Source organism: Hippoglossus hippoglossus, chromosome 14, assembly GCF_009819705.1.
Source record: "Hippoglossus hippoglossus isolate fHipHip1 chromosome 14, fHipHip1.pri, whole genome shotgun sequence".
Taxonomy (NCBI): Eukaryota; Metazoa; Chordata; class Actinopteri; order Pleuronectiformes; family Pleuronectidae; genus Hippoglossus; species Hippoglossus hippoglossus.
This window is the reverse complement of record NC_047164.1, coordinates 15,731,991-15,750,168: the sequence shown is the minus strand read 5'-3', so window position 1 is coordinate 15,750,168 and position 18,178 is coordinate 15,731,991. Positions and strand designations below refer to the sequence as shown.

General features: G+C 40.6%; 1 protein-coding gene across 2 annotated transcripts; it reads right to left on the bottom strand.

Moving 5' to 3' along the window:
* Positions 1-1,236: 1,236 nt before the first annotated feature.
* LOC117774436 (plastin-3-like) lies at positions 1,237-17,748 on the bottom strand. Of its 2 annotated transcripts, none has more exons than XM_034606860.1 (16): positions 17,654-17,748; positions 11,268-11,372; positions 10,833-10,984; positions 7,937-8,066; positions 7,574-7,706; positions 6,730-6,811; positions 6,471-6,636; positions 6,217-6,359; positions 5,465-5,560; positions 5,165-5,360; positions 4,609-4,687; positions 4,363-4,480; positions 4,148-4,278; positions 3,310-3,433; positions 2,428-2,552; positions 1,237-2,332 (listed from the first exon to the last, which is right to left on the bottom strand). In XM_034606860.1, the coding sequence occupies exons 2-16, from the start codon at positions 11,326-11,328 to the stop codon at positions 2,200-2,202; spliced, it is 1,869 nt and encodes a 622-aa protein (XP_034462751.1). In that variant the 5' UTR covers positions 11,329-11,372; positions 17,654-17,748; the 3' UTR covers positions 1,237-2,199. The 2 variants fall into 2 exon arrangements, with proteins under 2 accessions (XP_034462751.1, XP_034462752.1); XM_034606861.1 differs by having other exon boundaries at positions 17,525-17,663.
* Between the last annotated feature and the right edge of the window lie 430 nt (positions 17,749-18,178).

The following is an 18,178-nucleotide window of genomic DNA, read 5'->3' as shown; positions in this document are numbered from 1 at the left end:
CAGCACCTGTAGTCAAGTATTTAAAGACCTACATTATTGTGTTGGTAAGATCCTAATAGTTTTTTCGACTGCTGGCTATATATATTTTCTGTAATATTAAGCTGTATAATATTTCCTTATTAGTGACAAATTGTGTTATCCTGGTTCCTTATGAGAATTCTGATCTCTTTCCATTATGGAGGTGAGACTTGTTCTTGTACGAGCTCCCTCTCTCCTCTTCTCTTGAAAATCACTTATTTCAGGGATGTGTTTGGGTATTTGCATGTTCTCAGCTCTTGTCACTCTATCCGCTCTCTTGATAATTTCAAACTGCTTTTTCCAACACCACACTGACACACTCTCCGATGCAAATGGAGTTTGAAGATCCAGATAATGGAGTCCTCAGGAGACGCAGCCTCCTCCTCATCCCTGCCGCTCTCTGACTGAGCCTGGCAGCTTTCGGCTCTAATCAGATCCTTGGAAATCTGGACGTCTGGAAGCCTGATGAGAAACTCTTGAGGGAGCCGAGCCCAGAGGATTTTGTATGTGACTGAGATTCAGGCCATTGAACAGTGAACTGCAATCTGCCACCACTAAGCCCCTGATGTACAACAAGAGTCAATCATGGCTGTTAACAAAGTAGAAGAGCCAATGATACACTTTAAAACTTCTCAGAATTCCAGTTAGAAAACCCAGCTTATTGCTTATTTTGAACAATTCTTTTAACATCACTTTAAAATTCTATTCCTATAAATAAATTACTGGGCTCACTCCTGGTACATTTTCTTTTAGATATTTATAATCTGCCTCAGAGGAGTTGGAGTTTGCTCAGTTGTCGTGGAAATATAATGTATTAAAGTTACAAACTATCAATTTATTCCTCATTCCTCAAAAAACATGTTAATACGGTGTCTGAGGGCAAGAATCTTTTTTTCATTCTTAAATTCAATATAATTTTACAACTGTGTAAAATATGTTTGCTGTTAACAGGTGTACAACGACTTTGGCAATCTGAGCAAATGTTCGAATCACTCCACAGATACTGCTCAGCATTGATGGTGTTTATTTTATCATTATCTTGACCAGATTTTCTCCTACTAAAATTTATAATGTTTTTTTTTCCTATGTATTGTAAAGAAAAAAGATGATGCACTATCTAGTTTAAACAAACCAGTCGGAGCATCACTGCTTACTCAACTGTCAATCCAATGCCTGTGGACGATACCTTTACCCGAAAGTCTGAAGATGACACACAAGCAGTTTTTCAAAGTCATATTTATTGTTACATGTAAAGCACTTGAGTAGATATGAACATGAGACCAAATACAATTTGGCCAGTCATTGAGTATCATGAAGCTACCTGGAATTAACTTACTGTTTATATTTGCTAATGTTGGATACAAAATAAAAGGGTGGGGGGGGGGGGAGAAACCTCAATGCTCAAGTACACGTCATCTTTAAGACAAGAAGAAAGAACAGCAGAAGCCAGGAGAGTCCAGTCTGCCTGCTCCTCATCCAACGTAACAGACCAAAGTAAAAAACAAAGAAAAGACACCAGAAACCCCAAAAAACAGCATTTACCTTAACAAAAGAATCCCAAGAAACAAGCATCCAGACAGCACACCAGGCTGGTTATTAGTGTCATTTCACCTTAAGACTGCTGCATGTAGATATGTAGAAGTTATAGTGCCAGTTATTAAGACATGCTTGTACATCATCAAATGAGAGTGAATGTTTGGGTGTTTTTTTGACGTGTGCTGCACCCGAACATCTCACTCTTTTTTCTTTTTTTTTTTTTGCCTTGACAAGCGTTTCTTTCATCAGCATGGAATTCTGGAATGTGTGTTGCTTAGTCAAGGATATAATTTACTTTATCAGTCTGAGGAAAAATATGTAAACAACCTTGCAGCTGGAAATATGCATCCTCGCTTCAAAAAAACTAACATTATTTAAGAGTTCTGGATATTGAAAGTAACAAGTTGTCGTCTGTAACACAAGACCCATCTCTTTTAGAAAATTTAGTATTTTGGATTTTTAAATAAAGAGGACAGAACATTAATCCTCAGTAAACACCTCTGTTAACAAAAAGAGGCAGGGACAAAAGCAAACGTATGATTCTGACTGCATCATTCTCATTCAAATAGAAAACCATTCTTCATTTCCTTCAGTTGGGGGAGCTCTTTTAAAACTCTAATGGCTTTTGGGTACAAGTAAAGTCTCCTAGACCCGCTTCATCCCCCGACCCATTAAGCAGGCAAAGACTGTCATCACCATTTTGGGTTTGACCTCCATGAGGTCCTCTGGGAGAGCGTAGACACGGGCTCCGATCTTCCTCGCCATGGAGACGGCATATCTAGGAAGGACAGAGAGATCGTCACATGTGAAAAAACGACCAAAATAATTTGCAGAAGGCTGCTTCTTTTTTTTTTCTGTCACAGGAAGTCTCACTTGGCGTTTTCCAGCTTGTCGTCTTCAGAGAGGGTGCCGGTCTTTATCAGGTCGTAGTTGATGCTGCCGGGCTGAATGGCGTCGATCAGTTCCAATACCGCCAAGCTGCTGCTGATCTCCTTGTCCTGGTCACCAGAGCAAACACAGAATAAGGGTCTGACGCACACAAGCTGACATGACCAATCAGAAAATGTACTGCCTCTTAGTTTGTACGACACTGCCTGTACGTAAAGAACATGAAACTGCTGGATTGTTTCGATTGTGAACTTATCTTTGTTGAGAATGGAGGTTTGTTCTTAAAAACAAATGCCAGATTTCGAGAACAAGGTCGTAATATTACGAGAATCAAGACATCATTTTGGCCTACAGGTCATTTTAGATGGGGAATATTAGATGATCCGCCTTTTGTCTGCATTGTCTGAATCTTGTGAAGTTATAGTTTAGGGCACACAAATAACGCAATACTAAATATTATGGCTCATCAACACCACATTATTACAAGTAGTAGGACTTTTAAAAAATTGTGCAGGAAACGGTGGCTTTTCTGAAGAAAGAAACACACGGATTGGAGGAAATTGCCTCTTTTGTGGAGGAGGAGCTTTCAACCGCACCTCAAGGTCCTCATCAACAAATGAGTCAGAGAAAACACACAGTGGTGCCACCCCCACATACGACCACATGTTATCATATGACGCTGTAAACTTTGTCATGTGGCGACATCTGAGTCAGCTCCCTTCCCTGATGAAGACCATGAAGTGCAGTTGAAAGACAGAAAAGACTTTTGAAAAAAGATCTCAGATGACTTGTTAAACACACATTTGACTCTATTATAAATTCTATATCGAAACCATTTTAATTGAATCTAGGAAAAAGCAGCTTTACCTTAAAGCTTGAAATCTTGGTCGATTTTCCAGCCTCCGCCAACGTGTTGTTCACCCACTGTACAATGATGGCATCGTTTACCTTCTGTCCATCTCCCAGTTCCTCCAATACATTCAATGTATATCTGAAAGAGAGGAGACGGAGCTCGTTTATTAAGCACATGAATTGAACAGGGTGACTGTTTCTATTTTTAAACGCAAAGATTTGGGAACGTGGAACTGAAACTAAACAAACCCCCCAAAAAAAAAGAAACTTGAAAACCGCATAATGATGTCGAGCAGCATGGACTTTTGTTGTGATGTTTTGGGTCATACAAACTTTGGAAAATCTGACATGAAGAACACAAAAATATGGAGAAATACCAAATATGGCAACACACATCCCTTGTGTCGGGAGCCGAGTGAGTTCATGGAAATGTGGTCTGGATTTGGAGGAACACGCACATACTAAACACCACCACTGGCATGAAAGAGAGGTTTATAACTGCCGAGTCCCGGGAAATTGTTTACAGTAAATATGTAGCTATCACAATGAATCTGACAATGAAGACTGATGGTGATTGCAGCGTTTCAAAATACCACACAGACATGCTGACTGAAAAACAAAATGTTATTTGGTGACACGGCTGTGCTCCAAATCCAAATATCCTCATCATTCAGATGTATTTGAATTTTTCCCCAGAAAAACTAAGTAATTCCTTGAAAGCATTTGCCCTTTTTATTTATTTATGTATTTTGTATACAAAATAGGTCTTTAGTTTTGTTGTTTTTCTTTCATTTTAGAGATGCATTTGAACTTCTCTCCTTTCTGAAGAGACACTGTTGTAGTTATGTTTCACCTTCTCATCAGCTGCCACACCAGTGCCAGAGTCAGGGTCGCGTTGCCATCGTTCAGGTCCTGCCCGCCGATGCCGACGAGGGAGAACTTGGCTGATTTGCCCAGTTCTACCGCATAGTTGCAATTCTCCAACTAGGGGCACAAAATAAAATGGTTGGCAGACGACAAACATAAAACAAACGTTTTTAGGAATAACTGCAAGGGGGTTTCGATTACCTTTTTCATGTTGGTTCCCAGTTTGGGGTATGGCGGCTTGTTGACTTTGTTGTTCCAGTCAACTAACACTTTGATCTTCTCATAGAGCTGAAGGATGACCATGGCGTCCTGTAAGTCTCTGCAATACAGGAATGTGTTGATTATTAGTACAATTATATACATTAAAAGATCACAGCAGCTGATATAACGCTTCAGATGTTAATGTTCACAGAGGAGTGACACAACATTGTCGTGTGTGCAACGTACCCGTAAAGATGATTGACATGTGGGTTCACTCCCAATGAGTTCATCCAGTTTCGGAAAGTCCTCTCTTCTCTCGTCTCACCTAAACAGCAAAGCATCTTGGTATTCAGGGGGTTTCAAGGTGATCTCACTGCAGCATACCTCAGTTAGAGTGAATGTGACTCAAAATATGCAAAACTGAACAGGTCTGGTACACTTCTTTTGATTTCTGATGCTACTCTATTCAGATAACTCTCACCGACTTGTAAACACATGATGTGCAACTAATAATGTGTCCAGTGGGATAGTACACTCTATATTTGTTTCTATGCTAAAACAAGGCTGCAGGCCTGATAGTTGACTAAAAAAAATAGCCGTTTGTTTAGAACTGGTTCTTCTCAACCTCTGTTGCTTTGGAGGTCAAATGCTGAATGTATCTAAAAGCAACAGAGCCATCTTTCCATTCATCCCTGGTTGGTTGTAAATTGTGTATTTAGACATGGACTATGACAAAATTGTGAAGAACACAACAAAGCTCTAATACTAGAAGTAAAAATCTGACTTCTTCTGCTCTCCATACCTTCCAACAATCCCCAGTCGATGTCATCATTCTCAGGTTTGGTCAGTGCTGGATATTTGTTGAACAGATTGGCCACAAAGGCGAGGTTGAGTTTTGGGTTTCCACTGACGACGTCAGCTGGGGTGACAAACTGTCGACAGCCGAGCCGGTCGGCCTGCTGCAGCATGGCTTCTGCCCTCTTCATGTCGTCTTTCTCCTGAACAACACACAGAACACATGCTGCAGATCAGAGACACCGTACAGCTGTTACCATGGGGTGAAGAACGTCAACTGTGACCGCCGACCGTTAAAGGTTCTTACACTGAAGCCCGCCATGTTGATGTCTATGCGAGGCTGGTCTTCATCTGTGCCTTTTGGGGAGATTTGATTCAGGAGGTGGAAATAGGCCCTTGAGTCCTGGAAGATAATGTAAAGAAACAAAAGAAATGATTCATTGTGTAAAATGAGTATAACTTTTTGTCTCATGAAAACAGCTTTTTGTGGACAATACTTTTTGTATTTTTTTTTTCTATCAACAGTGACATACATGCTTCTTCAAATGTGCAGTGTTTACATCAGATTTCCTTCATGAACATTATATTTGGTATATATTAAATATAAGTTTGAATACAGAATTTACATAAAATTTACATAAAATTTAGAGAAGAGCTAATACTAGCTATTTGTATACATGCATGGTTGTCCTGGAAACCCCCAACAACCCCCCGGCATAGTAATTGGAACATCCTCAGAGAAAACAAAAACACTATGTACATTTTACCCAGTCTAGACATATATAATATACTGAAACATTGGACATTAGTCAGTGTTAGCCAGAGATACAACCCATTCAATACTATTTTGGGAGCAGTGGAGCAGCTAAGCTATTTGCATTAGCTTGTGTAAACACAAATATGTGCTGTGTTGTTCAGTGTGCTGATAGATGCCTGTGTTGGTGTGTCAAAACAAACTGCAGAACCTTCCTGTAATCTTCTTATTTTAGGACAGTGGTTTCCCTTCCTGCATCTAGTCTTAATACACCAGCTGGACTCAGTGTCAGTGTGGAGGCCCACCTTGATGTCACTGCTGAAATTGTTGATCTTCTGCCAGCCAGCATTTTCCAGGTGAAAGTTTGCCCAGCGTAGCAGCAGCTCTTCTGGAGACAGCTTCATCAGGTCCTCCAGAGTTTCCCCATCTCTCAGTAACGCTGCCAGAGCTGCCAGGGGGCATTTATTGATCAGTTAAGCTACTTGACCTCAGACAAGGAAACACTACTGACAGGAGCACAGACTCAAATATGTGTTATGTAATGAACAGTTTTAACAACCTTCATTCCTGCTGAGCTCGATGTCGGCAAACAGACCAATCTTGATGATCTGCCACAGCAGACCGAGCACCAGATGAGGTTTCCCCTCTTTCAGGTCTAAAGCACCGATGTTCACCACGTGGCAGCCAATGGCAGAAGCTGAGTTCAGGGCCAGGTTCAGATTCTCCTGTAAGGAACAGAGTATCAGCTGTTGGAAGATTTGCATAAAGACTGATGGTAAAAAAAAAACTTCACCATCATGAATTCATTTTTTACTGACCTGTACTGTAAACGCCGACAGCTTCTTCTTATTTATGGTTCTCTCATCAATGGTGTCTGGCACCGACAGGTTGACCATTTTGCTGTGTAAACACACAAAACCAAACATGAGCTTGTTTCTATGTTGTAAAAACAAAGCAGGGATAGCAACACACATGTTCATTGTTTGCAAAGGATTTAAGTTTGCATGTGTGGTTTGTGTGTGTATGTGAACTCTGGTTTAAAGGAACTCGGTGCCAAAATTTTATTTTTGTAGACAACATTTTTAATATACTGATAATGTAATTTCTCAGTTCTTTGCAGTCATTTACTATCTATACTGAATACTACTAAGCATGTTTAACCTTTAGAAAAAATTCCATAGCTGACTGAATCATATGGGGTTGCTTCCTCATTAGCATTTTGGCCAACATGCTTTTTTTCCAAGTCCTCAACATCCCTGTTAAGTTAACTTCAGCATGTGAGCAGAGTTTTTATGTGTCATGCAATGTATGTGTCTGGAATATGTGCCGTCACAGACGATTGGTCTCTGCAGTCTGTTTGATGCTGATCTAAATACATGACAAAGTTATCCAATACTACCTTGAATTCAACCTATTATTAACTATCTTAACAGCACAGATTTGATTATGCTACTCAATTGTTAAATCGAGTTTCAATGGTTTGTAGATTTTTTACTTTTTATTTTACAAAATGAATATGTAGTGAATATTTTATATTGAATGTAGTCGTATTGTGTTTGTATTTTCTCTATTTACGGCAAAGTAGAATATTGTCATTGTTGATTGTCCTGGGGTAGCTAAGTGATGGAGGTAAGAGCTTTAAGAGAAAATAGGTTCTCTCACCAGAGAACGATACCATCTCCGACAGATGTAAACAGGGAGCCTGTGTTGGGATCCATAGGCAGGACATGTTGGCAGTCAGGGTCTTTTTCCAGAGCCGTGTTGATCCAGTTCACAAAGGCAAATCGCTCCTCCTCTGTAAATGTGGACATATACAAGAATTAGTTAAAACACCAACGATATATGTGACAGTTTTCCTCATGCTGACTCATTACAGCAGGTAATATTGTTTATTATGTTTCTTCATTGGTAAATGATGCATCCGTGCCTGAATTGCACAAAGTCAAGGCCTTAAGACAAACATTGGCAGCGACTGGAGAGAAGAAGGAGAAAACGTCCATGAGGTCAAGACTGTTTGTGACTTACCAGAGAATGAGTGTTGTGTGCCTTCGCTTGACTGCTCGGACGTCCCTCCAATAGCCAGGATGCCTTCTTTTCTGTTGATGACCTTCCGGAAGGTTTTTGCTATTTCACTGCCTTTCAGCTCCTGGACAATCTAAAACATATCACAGAACACTTATGAGACCAATCTCTCCTATGCCACGAAAATCCTTTCTGCTTTAGGCTGAAAGTTGCGGAATGTTTATTGTGCATTTTGATTTAGGTATGAGCAATTGAGATGTAGTTGAACCAATTGAAAAATGAATAAATGACTGGCATTAATTGTCAGTATACCCTTCTCCTGTTTTCTGCTAATGTTTCAATTAAATGATAGAAATTATCAGTAACAATCAGTGGCTACTTGATTAGGTACAGCCTTCCAGTCCAGTCCAATTTAATGTAAATCTATTAAGAAATCTCAACCCAGATCAACCACATTGTGGTAATTACATCATGAGTCCGCTGAACTGATGTGTAACCCACCATTCACATATAGGTTGGATTAGACAAGTCACTAAGTTTTAGAATTAATAACAAAAATTCTCCAATCATCAAAAAGGCAATAAATTGATAAATGGACGGTGAAGACCATCTTTAGCTGCATTCATAAGTCGGTGATTTAAATCATCTCCTCTTTGTTTAAATACTTAGTTTTCTCCTTTGTCTTATCAAGCTCCAGTTAGCCCTAGTGACAGCCAAGGCCACAGAGCAGACACAGCCGAATTTGCCTCTTTGCCTTTACAACACAAAGCCAACCTGCTGGCTACAGGGATGAGGACAAGTGGTGATCGGGCAGGAAGCTACATTTTTTAACAATATGAATGGGCTGAAAAAAACTGTTCTTTACTAGTAAGTCCAGGAAGACATTAGGTCGATGAGCTCAAAAAAGCAACTGATGTTGTTTAGTGCATTTAAGTGCACGGGAGTGATTTGCCGTGGGACTGTTACTACACATCCAATCTTAGTGTTACAGTGCTGAGTGAGTGAGTGCCAGTATGTAATTAGGAGTTATCAACAGTAACAGTAAACCAACAAGCAACAGCTATTATCATCCACCACAGCAGCCAAAGGCTTGCCCAGTGTCTCTACATTAAATAATTAATAATAAGTACCTCTAAATATTAAACAGGTCTCAACAACAACTAATGAGAGCACAGAGAGCTCTGTGGTGTGACGTGTAGCTTATCAGTAATGTACAACATGTGAGCAGCTTGAGACAAAGCTGGTTTTTCTATCTTGATATGTGCGATACTTCCTGAAGCTGAAATTATCACTGCTTCATCAGTGACCACAGCCCCACAGGCGTTGGTGCAGCCACAATGAGCTATTCAGTCTGCCACTGAGACGTTTGTTTCACAAGTAGAGCACACTTCGACAGAAATATACACAAGGTCACAGGGTGCCAGCCGTCATTGTATGTGCACTTTAGATTAAAAGGGGTAACCACAAAAAAAGACAATCATGACCTTACACGAATGATACAGATTTCCACTCAGTTCTGCAAGTTTTAGTTTGGTTTAGCTTAGCTTAGCTTAACATATGTATATGCTGTGTGGACTCTGAAGAAGATTCTGCCACGGAGGTTATTCATTGTCCGTCCGTCTGTTAGTTAGCAGGATTAACTCAAAAACTACTGGACAAATATACTATGAAACTTGCAGGAGGAATGTGGTAGGGGTCAGGATAGAGCTCATTCAATTTTGGAGCAGATCCAGGTGTTATTTGGTGCAGATCTAAATAAAAATCTGGATCCAGTGAATTAAAATGTAGTTTTATAAGGGAACTGTTGGGCCATCCCACAAGCATTTAATCTGGGTTGTTCTCATGCAGAAGAACATATCTGGTAAATTGTTATTTTATGAAACCTTGGTTCTGAAGCACACAATTTTTCCAAAACAATGGCACAATGTTATTTTTCAGCCAACTGGGAAACCCCGGATATAGACGCTTCCTGCCAGCACATGAACAATACTTGACTGTAAAAGTCAAATCACAGTTTTGCCCCAAAAAAATTAAATCAGCTGATCAATCTAGTGATACAAATTATATACAAAATTAATTGCTTAACATTTGTTGATTCAGTTCCATTATTTTTTTTTTTATATTTAAGTTTATATTTAGAAGTTCTAGTAAATAGGTTTATGTTCAAAGTTTAAAGTTGTTTATTTTGGTGGATTTATTTCTACTTTTATCAGCCAGTTTTTATAAAATTGTCCTGAAATGCATTAATGCTGTTTTCTTTGTACAGAAACTGTTTTAAAAAAGGTGCAGTACAACCAATATACACATTATTATAATATCATACATAAATCTGCTACTTACAAAAGAACACAGATAAACTCTAGGTCACTATTGACATCATGAAACCATTAAGTAACTCGTAAGATTATAAATGAGCTCGTTAGACTAAATGCTTTAGGTTCATTCAATTCCATTTGTTTAACTCTGACTACGTCATAATCATAGTCAGAGTTAAGCTAATAATGACCAAACAGCCACACACCCTGAAACAAGACATCCAAACTACTATAGAGCGACAAAACACAGCTTCACCCTCCTCATCTTGAAATTTTGAATCATGCAGTAGCCCTTGAATGACTGCTCCCTCATCACTGCTGAAACTAAACACTGGAACTCACACCACTTTGCTGACCTCACTTCCACATTCCCCTAGCACGTACTGTATGCGTGTGTGTATATGTGTGGTCTGCAGAGGCCGTGTGCATTTAGCTGCTGAAAGTTGCTTTGCATAGCAGTCTCACTCAGGAGGGCGAGGTGGTTTTGGGGCAAAGCAGAAAACAAAGAACACCTCAGAGAATCTCAGAACGGGGTGAAAATTTGTCAAGCTGGACGGGGTGTTTGTGAGCTCCACTTCACGTACCGACAGAAACTCGTCAAAGCTGATCTTGTTATCCTTGTTGCGATCGAGTTTCTGGATGATCTCACGAACCACGTACCCAGGCTGGACGTGGCCTGCCTCTCTCAGGAGCTCATTGAGTTCATAATCACAGATAAATCCGTTGTTGTCCAGATCTACAGAAACAAATAAACCACAAAAAATAAACAACAAAAACAAATAAAAAATAATGCACATCTTTTCTGCATTGTTTATTCTTTCAAATAAAATGTTCATATTGGCACACGTTAAGGTCGATACTAATGTGTCTGTGAAAGGCTCATAATGGCAGATTTTTATCAACCAACAGATACTGTAAATTAGTCAGGCCATAGCTGTAACCAGCAAATATTGTGAATGTGCAGTTATCAAATAATCAAATTAATAACATACGGTCAAGATAAAATTGATTTTACTCACCAATTTTCTGAAAGGTCATCCTCATCTCCTCCACCTCCTCTTTTGTGATCTTTCCAGCCATTTTTCTGTGATTGACCTGAGGTGGTCAGGCAGAAAAAGGTGCGACTGCAGAGAGAAAAAAGGGCAGAGTCATCAGTGGGGTCTTGAAATAACAGGAGGTTAGACTTGAGAGGAAGCCCTCCCGTCCTCATCGGCCTCTTGTCAACCTCCTTAGTTTCAACCCTTGCAACTTTCCCAGACTGCCTATCTGCGTCTTCAATGAGCAATGTACACTCCCCCGATCTCATCTCACCGCTGCTTTAGATCGCTAAAATCACAAAGCGGCCCACACTCTGCTACCTCTGTGCCAATACAGAAGCTCTCTTTCCATGCAGAGCAGCACAATAAAAGTCACCCCACATCTTCTGTCAGGACTAAAAACTCTAAAAAGTGCCTCATGTGCCCCTCTCCTCACAGATCCTCCTTTATCTGCAAACCTGCTGTTCATATCTTCTGTTCCCTTTAGCTCTTTTCCTTTTCCAAGCATGTCTCTCTCCCATAATCAAAGTAATTTCCTGTTAGTTCTATTGTATAGTAACGAGCCTGTGTTGTTAAAAAAAACTGCTAGACAGGCTGAGACGGCTTCTTTCTTTGAGATTTTTGTCACAACCCGATCAAACATCTTCTTACTACAACTATAAATCAGATCCCCTGAAACAACAAATACATTTTACTGTAATTTTCTTCCTTTTTATATGCTCTAGAAATCAAACGATCATTTTATTTTAGAATTAAAATAATAAGCATCATTAAAAGTGAGCTAAAGGAACAGTTTAATGTGTCAACTTAACAATTTTGTGAGCCTCTTGTGAGGGCTGCTTCTCTATAAAGTAAAGACTGTGGATGTTGGATCATCATGGAGCTCCTTTGGGCTGATTGTTTTTAAACTGTAGCTGAGAAAAGTGTCCTCACGTGGGAGAAAGGGATTCATTACAATGTGTAACGACTGGAGTCACAAAACAAGACCAGTGAGTCTCCCTTTATTTTTCTTGAACGAAAACACAGTGTTCCCAAACTCCTCTGAGGCAAAGCAACCATCTGAAAATAAGAAATTCCTCTGAGAACCTCCTTCCCGTTCTGTCGTGGCAGAGGAATGCATGAGGCCTGGGTAAATCGAGCCTCGCTCACAGAGAGGTGAGCAGGGGGTGCTGCCTCGCTCTCCAAGGCTGAACTGGTATGATGGCATTCCTCTCTTTAACATAAGTGTTCAGACAACAAAGATGAGGTTTGTGCGGCAGACTTTTTCCAGGCAGAAGTGTGTTCCTGGTTCCCATTTCCTGATTTAAAGTACAGACTGGATTTTTCAGAGCGTATTAGTCAGAAATCCTGGGCAAGGCCAGTTTTGGTTTCCATGATAGAGCATGAGTAAACCATATTAGGGAATAGCTGAATGTCCAGTTAGTCAAATGGATCGTGTGTCACCTGGTTGTAAGTATTTAAAAATAATCCATGTCTGAGGTGAGCGATCATCTTTCAGACAGAGAGACAATGAACAAAAGACCAGTAACCGTGAATCCTCTTTAATGAATGACACTAATAGTATTCCTGAAGTATCTTCCGATAGTAAGAGCTCAACCACTTTGGTTGTTTTTTTGGAGAGGATACAATGCCGATGTTAGGAAGGAAAAGATTTCAGATACTGATATCAAACCTTTCTGACAAGAAATGTAACTGAGTCTTGTTATTTTACAGTTAAACCATAAACTTTTTAATTATAAATAAAAATCATGCATATTGCTTCTTCCGAATCTTTTCCCCCAAAAAACTGTTGAGATAAACTGAACCCAACTAAACCAAAAGAAAACTCAAATATTTTGCGCTGAACAAAAACACTGATGAAGATATTTCTGTGAAAGCCTCATATTGATATTATCTTCCAACAGATATATCAGTCATTATCTCTTAAACAAAGCATTACACTTTGTCCTGTACAAATCTAGAATCAGTTTCTCATCAAATTAATAAAAGAAATCGTGTTAATCCTGATTTCTTCTATGATTGAAAAAGCCAGATATAGTAGAAAACTGATTCTAATAACAAAGGCAGGTTCATCACTTCAGTGTCGGCACTAACCGTTAGTTCTAAATGCCATTCGGAGAAGCACACGGAACAGCATGTTTTTCTTTTGCAAAGTACGACTAAAACTGGGCAAAGCACAAACTCCTGACTAAACAATTAGGAAAATGATAATGCCAGTGTTGCTATATTTAACTTCTCCTCAGAAGGAAGTGAAGTGTGGCTGCTGAAGTCAGCCCGTCTACAAGGGCCAACAAACATGACCTCATTTGCCAGCCCATGTCACACCCTCAACCGAGGCAGAGTGGAAACAGAAGAGGGGTTAAGTACATGGAGCAAGGGCACAGATGGCAGGGGGACAAATGCGAGACGTATCGCTGGTGGTAGAGATGAATAGAGGGATTGTAATCACCGTCACAAACAGCGGCAATAAATCTTGTGTAACGCTAGAAAATGAGTGCAGAGTGTCAGGCTCCACAGGCAGTTGTCCTCTTTGACAGCTGGTCTGTGTGGTCAGAGGGACGAGAAAATTCCTGGACTGATCTAAATGTAAAACCAACCTCCTAAATGGAGCAGCTCGTATTTGCCTGAAAGCACATCAATGCTCTTGATAGAGTTCAAATACACTTTTTAAATGTCAGTTCTTGGCCACAGGGCAGGGTCCAATAGATGAGGATGATGCTGCCATATTTTTTATTAATAAATGGCAAAGGATAACAGTCCCCTTATAGTAAATCAAGCTGTATATCATAGATATCAATTCCCTAAATGTGCCTGATTTTTTTTCATCAAGATCCATGAATTATTCCCTGGGAAATGTTGAAAAATGTCCGATCTCGCAATGTTAAAGAAAGTTTTAAAAAGATTCCTAGATCCGCCCCCTGATCTGGATCCACATCAAAATGTAACGAGTTCTTCCCCATACCACATCCTTCCACCAAGTTTTGTGGTAATCCATTCAGTTGTTTTGTGTAACCTTGCCGACAAACAAACAATCCCACAAATATCCATAGGAATGCAGGAACACAAAATAAAAACAAATGCAAGTCATCTACACCTCTGTGTAGCTGTTCAGTCATCAAGGTCACGTGATATCCAGCACTATAGCAGAACAACAGCATCTGGAATTGCTTTGTAGTTTCCTCCTGATTCAAGAAGCTCGCTCAGTCCTTTAGCTCTTACTTTACTGCTGGACATCATCCACAGACAAGTATTTCTTTCCTAACACCAGGTTTGACCGGTGAGCCAAAATAACAGCACCTCAGACAGATCTTTCAGTCAATTTGACATGGAGGGGCCGATCCCAGTTAAATGTGCCGTGCTGACACACCCCGTCCTGCCAGTGTTTCATCCACACAGTTGCATGGGAATTGGGAGGCACGCAAATAGATTGGGCACCCTTCCCGAATGTGGTCAAGTTCATGTGTGCACACACCCAACGTTGTCTGCAAGAACATGGACGTTTTTACTCAGTCACAATTGCCGAACTGACTCATAAACACCAAACAGTCGGCAACACAGCCCTTTATTTCCCTTTCAGGTGGCGTGGAGAAGACAAACAGCCCGGCTGGCAGGTAATGAGGAGGTGACGACAACAAATATTGTACGTGTAGTTGACACATCTCTCACTTCACGTACAGCTGCACGCACGACAACCAGGTTGGTTTCAGGGGTATTATAAAAGCTCTCAATATGGTCAATCATCATGGAAATAGTACTCTACCTTTCCTCAAATGAAAGGCTGGAGCCGGAATAAATGATACAAAAAGTGAAAGAGGCCCGTGCTATTAAAGGGGGTGAACACAGGAAGCCCCGCCCGCCATGTCTGAGGAATGTCATTAGACAGGTTACTGAGGTGTTGCTGAAACAGTCGCTGCAGGTAAGCAGCCACACCTATGAGGGTTTGTCATTACTCAACAAAAGCACTGTAAAGCATTACCCTTTAAGTACTGTATCATCAGACAGCTGAAGTACCGCCCTTCCCTCATGCATGCACTTTGCTGAGGTTCTCATTTAGACACTGCATCCCTCCTTGCTGCACGATATAAAGAAGCCACTGCCCCCCAAAGAAAGGATGCAAATATCACGATCATTTCTTTGTGCAGAAAAATAACTCATTACACTATAAATTTTTGTTATAAACATTATGGAACAGTAAAAAATTAGATGGCAACCAATATCTCAACATCAACTGTTATCGATGTTGGAGTTTGTTTTCTCAATAATCTTGAATAATTTGATCAAATATTATCCACCTATTTTGGTACATGATAAATTGAAAAGGCAATAAAGTAATCATGTTTTATCCACTTCAAATTTTCAAGATTTCATCCATATTTACTCAACTCATACATATACACAAACAAAATAATGTATTTTTCATATGTGTATTTTTCTGCAGACAGAAATAAAAAAAAATCAGATCCATAAATAATGGTTACCGTTGAGACTTTTAATTGGAATTACCTTAATCCTTAATGAAAATGACTAGTACAGTGCAGCTCACCAGCAACTCAATCACTCTCACTGTGCTAGATAACAGGTGAAGGCACCTGTTCAAATTCCTGACAGAACAGGAAGTGGGGAAACCTGTTCACAGGTGTGTGTGTGAAGAGGAAACGCTACACTACTCACTCCTACTCACTCCCTCCCTCATTCTTGACTGTCTGGTTAACAGAGATAGCATCAGGCTCATCATGTCTGTATTTAACATACCGACAGTTAGGTGCTCTCATTTGGTTCTGCAGCAAGAGGAAGGGAAACTCACATTTGACCTACTACAGCTGCTACATACCATACAGGCGCATACAAGGGCAAAAATGACCTCACCGATCACATCGATGACAAGCTGGGATGAGTTACAGCTTTTTCTCTTTCCTACAAAAGATGTACAAACACTTTTTCCAGTGATGACACAATGAGGAAAACATTGTCTCCAGAATCCTGGTGCAAAATATGGATTTATTATACTTGTCTTTAAGAATCAACCATTTGTTAAATAACCTTTCCATCTAAAAAAAAAAAACCATTGAAGAAGCATAAGGAGACTTCAACCAAGGGCAGACAGTCAGAAATGCTGAATAGGAAACACCGACCTTGGATGAGCAACTGTATTCACAACATGATTCTTGTTCCAGGTCACAATATTTAGCAAGTGGGCTTCTCTGTTGCTATCACATGTCACGCAACCTTGTTGTCTAAAGCAGTTCAAACAGTGATCCTCAATTGGGATCCCAGATGTGCATGTGCTGGACGTGATACAGCCCCAGATGGGTCTACAGGAAAAATCTGGTAAATCATTCAGAGCTGAAAAACAACAGGCACATAAAACACTGTTTTACACATATGAGTAAGTACACAGCCCCCCCCCCCCCCTTCAGTCTTCAAACAACCACCTTCCCTTCACAGCACATTGTAACACTCACTTAAACAAACATCACATAAGAACTATTTCTTTTGGAGGATCACTTTCTTACATCAACTTATGAAACTCCACCTCGCACATGTCCTGTACCATATCAAAAGAAACATGGCACACCAGAGAGGGAGGGGCAGATCTATTTAACTGGGGGTAAAACATTTACTAGAATCGGCCCGGCATCATAGAAAGAGTCAACAAGTTAAAAAGGGAACGTGATCTAGCACCACAAGAGCAAACAGTGAGGCGGCACACGCCTGACACAGCTAAAGACCTGTTCGGGCTTCAGCACCTACACTGTGTCTGTGTTTATGTGTGGCTCCACGGTCATGGTCGGGCTCCACCTGTGCGGCGTCCTCCCTCCGGTGAGAGGCGGCGGGGCGAAACGAGCTAACTCGCTTTTAAGTATGTGTCACATTCACAAAGTGTAAATTCGGAGAAAAACATGGAGTTTGAACACACACGCGTGCACACACACACACACACACACACACACACACACAGAGCGAGAGAGAGAGAGAGAGAGAGAGATGAGCACCCATGCTGAATTACTAGTTACTCTCTAGGTTAGCTTATTTGTGTCTCTGAATAGCAGTTACCACTTTACTCCTACTACAAGTTCTCCAGCCACACATGAAACCAGGTAACACTTCTTCACTTCAGTATTTCAGGACCTCAGTGGGCTCCATGAAAGATGCAGCTAAAGCTAGCCGGCTAACCACAGACCCCGCAAGTTTTATAGACAGGAAACTCTCTGTTTACTCTGCAGAGCCGCAGCTCTTACCGGAGGAGAGCGGCTATCACGCGGGAGGACCGGGGAGGACGAGGCTGTTATCCTGAATTAAAGAGGCTGAGATAAACTCCGGCTTTCGGGAGCTGTTGCTCTAGAAGTCGCAGGGAAATTGTAACTCACCGTCGGTGCGTCTAAAAGTCCAGACAGCGTCCAGTGTGCGGAGCTGCGTCCTCCACGTAGAGACAAAAGTAGGAATGTGTCCCCGCCCCGCCCGGTGACGTCACCAGCCGGGCGTCGATGCTCCGCGCATGGAGTTTTATTTAATCTTTATTTATTCGGGCGGTCACGTTGAGATCAACATCTGTTTTCCAAGAGAGGCCTGATAAAAGGGAATATTCACAATCAGCAACAAACAATTAAAAACAGGCCACAGCAAAACAATACAGTAGAAATAAATGAATAAAACCAGCCACAAGATTCATAAAAAACATCACATAGACAATGTTTTACATCTCCAAGGGGAACAAAGGACTGTAGTTTGAGGGAAGTTTGTAAATGATAGTTACTGAATCCAGTTCTGCCAATACTGGTGCGTACATGATGGATGTCTAAAGTTCAGTAGTTGCTGGATCTTGTGCTGTATGTTCTGGTTTTAAATGAGAGAAGAGAGCTTAGGTCATTTGGATGTTTTATATATGAATAACA

Excerpts from the sequence above, each read along its gene's own strand:
- LOC117774436 (XM_034606860.1), bottom strand. The coding sequence starts at position 11,328 with ATGGCTGGAAAGATCACAAAAGAGGAGGTGGAGGAGATGAGGATGACC. Across the intron at positions 6,637-6,729 it reads TGTCGGCGTTTACAGTACAG|GAGAATCTGAACCTGGCCCT; the intron begins GTCAGTAAAAAA and ends TGTTCCTTACAG. Across the intron at positions 6,360-6,470 it reads CGAGCTCAGCAGGAATGAAG|CTCTGGCAGCGTTACTGAGA; the intron begins GTTGTTAAAACT and ends GCCCCCTGGCAG.